Source organism: Morone saxatilis, unplaced genomic scaffold (assembly GCF_004916995.1).
Source record: "Morone saxatilis isolate NCDOM2014 unplaced genomic scaffold, NCSU_SB_2.0 Contig15, whole genome shotgun sequence".
Lineage (NCBI taxonomy): Eukaryota > Metazoa > Chordata > Actinopteri > Moronidae > Morone > Morone saxatilis.
This window is the reverse complement of record NW_023339707.1, coordinates 90,452-95,871: the sequence shown is the minus strand read 5'-3', so window position 1 is coordinate 95,871 and position 5,420 is coordinate 90,452. Positions and strand designations below refer to the sequence as shown.

Genomic DNA, 5,420 nt, shown 5'->3' with positions numbered 1-5,420 from the left:
TTAATTTTGGCACTTTTAGTCCTCCATACTTACAAACCCCCACCACCTGTACACAAAGTTAAGATGGCTGAGGTAGACATTTGACCATAGCAGATAGAAATACATTGAAAATGCTATTAAAAGGTAGCAATTTTTGCAATTATTAAGCAAAAACTATTGTGTTATAAAATGCTAGAAAGCTAAAAAATATATTTATACATATATGTTGATGTTTATAAATATTTTTACAGGATCCTATTGACATGTATCGCCTGTCTGTCCTGTTATTCCGTCCACCTGCTGCTACGCAGTGCTGGAGTTGTGGGTAAGGCTTCAATCAATTTCGAGTCTCGAGTTCAACATTTTCAAAAGGTCTTTCTGTGTCTCTTCACTTCCCTTCTTCTGTATATAAAGTCCAATTTAGCTAGTCCTGTGTATGTGTCTAAATGTCCACAGCCAGTTTACAACATAGTTCTTTGTTATTGGTCTCATCAGGTATTCGTGCCTATGAGCAACTTGGCCTGAGAGCTTTTGGTCATCCAGGGAAGATTCTAGCAGCTGTCATCATAACACTACATAACATTGGAGGTAAGACAGTGGTGTGGTATATAGGTATGGTATTTAAAATGTCATACAGGTCAGTGGTGAATATCACTGTTTTGATGGAATATGTAAATATATGTGACCATGTACACTTAATAAACACTCTTTTTCCTCCCCTGCAGCCATGTCCAGCTACCTGTTCATAGTAAAATCTGAGTTACCACTGGTCATCCAAGCCTTTCTTGGCCAGACATCCAGCTCTGAGTGAGTACTGCTAACAATACTGAAGTCAACAAAATGAAATTCAGTTTCATCTGTATGTGTCAATGACAGAGATCAGTCCAAGATAAGAGATGAAAAGACTAAACCCGAATGGTAGTTTGTCTCTCAGTACTTTCTGACTTACTGTCTGTGGCTTTCAGCTCCAAGCCTAGCTAGTTTTTAACTCAAACAGGAGGAAATCAATTGCAGCCCCCTGGTGCTCCCATGCTAAAAATAACTTTGCAGTAGTGCTCTTTTGAATGTTCCAATAGAAGATAAAACATGATAAAGTGACCTATAAAGGTGCCCTTCCAGGTGACAAAACATGGTGCCCTTTAGAGTGTCAATCATAACTCTGACTAAGCTGTTTCACAATAAATGCATTGCAACTTTCTGTGCAGCCGCCCCTCTATATATAGCAGTGGACTTGAGCTGACTGCCTAAACTAGCTTATTGCTTTACCTTCAGCAAGGTGGTGTATAGGGTATTGAGTCAAAATAAAGATGAGGAGCAAATGCAACTTTTTTTGCTGCCATGATCATTTCAACATAATTTATGGTGATGGTAACTATATGATCATTTTGGATGATGGCATGTTCATTTATGTTTACACCGTACAAACCAAAGGATTGCTTAGAAATTCTGAAAAAAAAAACACAGTGGCAGGTATGTGAACAATGACTGACATGGCAGCCACTTCTCTCAAGTGTATGAGTTCATGAAAAGCAAATAGATCACAAGCCTATATTTGACTTTGTGCCCCTGTGACAAATTGAAAAATTGCCATTTAACAACAGAACTGACCTCAGTTTTACTCTAAATGTAGTTTGAAAAATACAGTTTATACTATTTGTATGTATTCTTTATGTGAGTCGCTCTGTTCTGCACCTAGCGACTGGTTCATGAATGGAAACTACCTCATCATCATCGTCACTGTCTGCGTCATCCTCCCACTAACACTGATGAAACACCTGGGTACGTAACTTTCCCTTTACTTGTCATGCTTTGTAATTCCCTAGTACTGCTTTAAATCTGTGCACAAAACCATTAATTATTTTAAGTCTTTAGAAAGGACTCAACCCGTTTCCTTGTATTGTATGATGTAAACTAAAGTTAATACAGAATTCACACGATTGGTTCTGCTCTTCAATATGATTTAAAAAAAACTCAAACTTAAGAATAAACTCAAACTTAGAGTGCCTAGTTGTATTTTTTGAGGTGTGTCTGAGGGGTTGTCTTCTTGCATTCTGCAGGGTATCTTGGTTATACCAGTGGTTTCTCTCTCTCCTGCATGGTCTTCTTCCTCTCAGCGGTGAGTCTGTGTCGTCACAATGCATAACTTCACTGCCACGGCACAGGGTGGGAATGCTGGAGAAATTTGTTACATATAAGGAAGTAAATTACCACTTAGATACTGAGTGCCTATGGTTGTCATCAACTATGACTACAACACTATAAACCCGCACTTTGGGTTGTCATGTGTGTGTTGTTAGCAAACTTTGAAACTGAAATTATTACATTTTCAAAAGGTGGGTGTGTAGGATTTGGTGGCATCTAGCGGTGTACTTGCAGGTTGCATTCACGAAACATGTGAAAAATGCGGAAGGCTTTATTTACCGCCAGTGTTTGGTTTGTCTGTTCTGGGCTACTGTAGAAACATGGCAGCCTTAAATGGTAAATGGACTGTACTTAAATAGCACCTTTCTAGTATTTCGACCACTCAATGCGCTGTACACTACATGCCACACTCGACCCATTCACACACATTCATACACGCAAGGTGCCTTACCGGAACGGAAACTAATCATTCATACACCAATCGGGAGATCGAACCACCAACCTTCCAATTAGCTTTACCTCTGAGCCACAGTCGCTTCCTCTATACATAAAAATGGCGAATTCTGTTTTACACTAATGAAAACATATTATGTCTATACTGCATGTCTGCCAATAGATCCTCCTAAATGTTACACACTGGACCTTTAATTTAAAAACAATTAAAATACCAAAATTGTAGTATTGGGGAAGATCCAATACAGCAACAATATTTTGGAATGAAGAACTAAATTTACATGGTAAATGGACCTGACACACCAATGCACAGCATTGGGAGCAATTTGGGGTTCAGTATCTTGCTTGAGGATACGACATGTGGCGGGAGGAGCTGGGGATCAAACCAACAACCTTCTGATTAGTGGATGACCCGCTCTGCCTCTGCGCCACGCCCTGCATGCACACACTATTATGTAAATAAATAATGTTGTTGCTGTTGTCATAATGCAGTGACTATGAGTGACTTTATTACCATATTTAAACTAAATGTAAACTTACTTAAGATGATGTAGTAATCCAAAACAGAAATAAAATCCATAAACTTAAAGTAATAGTCCACACAATGAGAAAACACGAGGGGACAGGCTAAACACTTTACAAATGACTAGAGACGAACTAGCAATGAAACAAGGACATGAAGTAAAAGAAGACACAAGAGGAAAGGAATTACAAAAAAACAGAAAACCAAACCCAAAATCAGGACAAATACAGTCTAACCTGTCCATGAACCTTAACGCTGCACTTATCAATATGTATTCATTAACAATAACTCTGTTTACCATCTATAATGTCAAAGGTGTCTCACATAGTGACAAACCCACAGATAATTATCACCAAACTCTGCATTTCCCCTCAGCTCTAACAGAGATGTCTTCATCTTTCAGCTGATTGCTTTGATTTTACATCCTACAACTGTACTGTTTTTGTCTTACCACTCTGATATTGTTGTTTTCGGCCACAGCAGGCAGCTGTTTTCAGAGAAAAAGCTCTGATAGAGACCAATAACAGAGCTAGAAGAGAGGGAATATTAGACTTTCACAACTGCAAATGAATGTAGTCGCCTGGGTGTGTAAATAGCCAGCTGTTTGTTAACATGTTAACAAAAACAACCTCATAAGGGAATGATACTTTAGTGTTGTGTTTACAGCATGTTCTGCAACCCCTAAATTCAATTACTGCTTATTTAGCTCAGATGTGTAACTGAAATTAATAGAAAGCCCCTATCTATAGAATTCTTACTTACTAAGAAATACTTTAATTTGTAGAAAATTATACAATCATTGTCTCCAGGTTGACTCCTTCCGGCTTTTTGGTGTTCAGCCACCTCAGACTCTGTCTTTGTGTCACATCAGGTCATCTACAAGAGATTTAACATTGCTTGCCCTCTGGAAGTGTTTGGAAACTACTCTGTGACCACAGCAGCCTTCCCAGAAGACACATGCACCATCAAATTCTTCACCATCAACCAAGAGGTCTGAGATGAACTACCTCAGTTTCAAGCAAACACACAAAAATCACAATTTGAATTTGAACTGTTCATTTGTAAGGAGCTCTGTTCAGAGGACTGCAGTGTGCACTCAACACGTGTATGGTCAGGAACTATTTGTGGGTGCATCTTATTACACAGGGTAGTGTAGAGTTCATGTGCTTCCTGGAAAACAACCAAGTAAAGTTACTCTGTTGCCTGATTTGCAGACGGCATATACCATCCCCATCCTGGCATTTGCTTTTGTATGTCACCCTGAAGTGCTTCCCATCTACACTGAACTGAGCAAGTAAGATGAACACATTATTAGATTCTTACATTCAAATCAACAGTTAAAGGATTTATGTGGGTTTTGGCCACCATCAGTAACCAGTTATAATGACCTTTGGGAAAAAGGTGACAAGATCAGTAAAGTTGAAAAATACTGACAGTTTCTTCAGATTATCTAAACCACTTAAGTGGTTCCAAAAGTGTCCAAAAATTAATGAATACAGTTAATTTTACATTTGGGAACTATAGCAATATCATCTTTAAGTATAAGCTTTTTTGAAAATGAACTATAGAAATAACCACGCTTCCCTCTCTTTATTTCATGTGCTGTATTGCTAAAACATCTGTAATTTTGTTTTCCTAAAGCCCAACCAAGAGAAGAATGCAGAATATTGGCAATGTTTCCATCCTGGGCATGTTCATCATGTACTTCTTAACTGCCATATTTGGCTATCTGACCTTCTATGGTGAGGCAACATATGTTTAAGTCAGCTGCAAAACAAAGCTCAGTTTAATGACAGTTAGGTCTCACTGATTCTATATTTGTGCGTGTGGTGGTGGTGTGTTGTGTTGTGTGTTGTGTGTGTGTGTGTTGGTTGTGTTCTGTGTGTGTGTGTGTGCAGAGAACACAGAAGCAGAGCTCCTTCATACCTACAGTAAGGTGGATCCCCTGGACACTCTGATTCTGTGTGTTAGGCTGGCTGTCCTGGTGGCCGTCACTCTGACTGTACCTGTGGTCTTGTTTCCTGTAAGAACATATCTGGTCTTCACACACAATCTGACATACTCTGACACTAACCTGTGTCCACCTTACTTGTGAAGTAAAGTGGACAGGGTTTTTGTTAAAAAAAAAAAAAGCTGGGCTGTGTCCAATGCATACATGTAAAGGCCAGTCTCTAAGGAAGGCTAGGTACAAACAATGAGAGGAGGTGGACGTACCTGCAGTACAGTAGTTCACACTTCCACAGCACTAATTACTTTACAACAGAGATGTAACTATTTCCATCTAAATGTGAAACATCTATGTTTGTCATTTAACTCCCACATA

General features: G+C 38.9%; 1 protein-coding gene across 1 annotated transcript in view; it reads left to right on the top strand.

Moving 5' to 3' along the window:
* The window catches only part of LOC118324844 (sodium-coupled neutral amino acid transporter 3-like), a gene marked incomplete in the record, with an annotated part of 14,468 nt that overhangs the window by 5,851 nt on the left and 3,197 nt on the right, over positions 1 to 5,420 (top strand). The window contains 9 exon segments of the mRNA XM_035657321.1: positions 231 to 304; positions 475 to 567; positions 705 to 786; positions 1,676 to 1,758; positions 2,037 to 2,095; positions 3,969 to 4,088; positions 4,312 to 4,391; positions 4,739 to 4,839; positions 4,996 to 5,120. Coding sequence (XP_035513214.1) covers positions 231 to 304; positions 475 to 567; positions 705 to 786; positions 1,676 to 1,758; positions 2,037 to 2,095; positions 3,969 to 4,088; positions 4,312 to 4,391; positions 4,739 to 4,839; positions 4,996 to 5,120 — 817 coding nt within the window.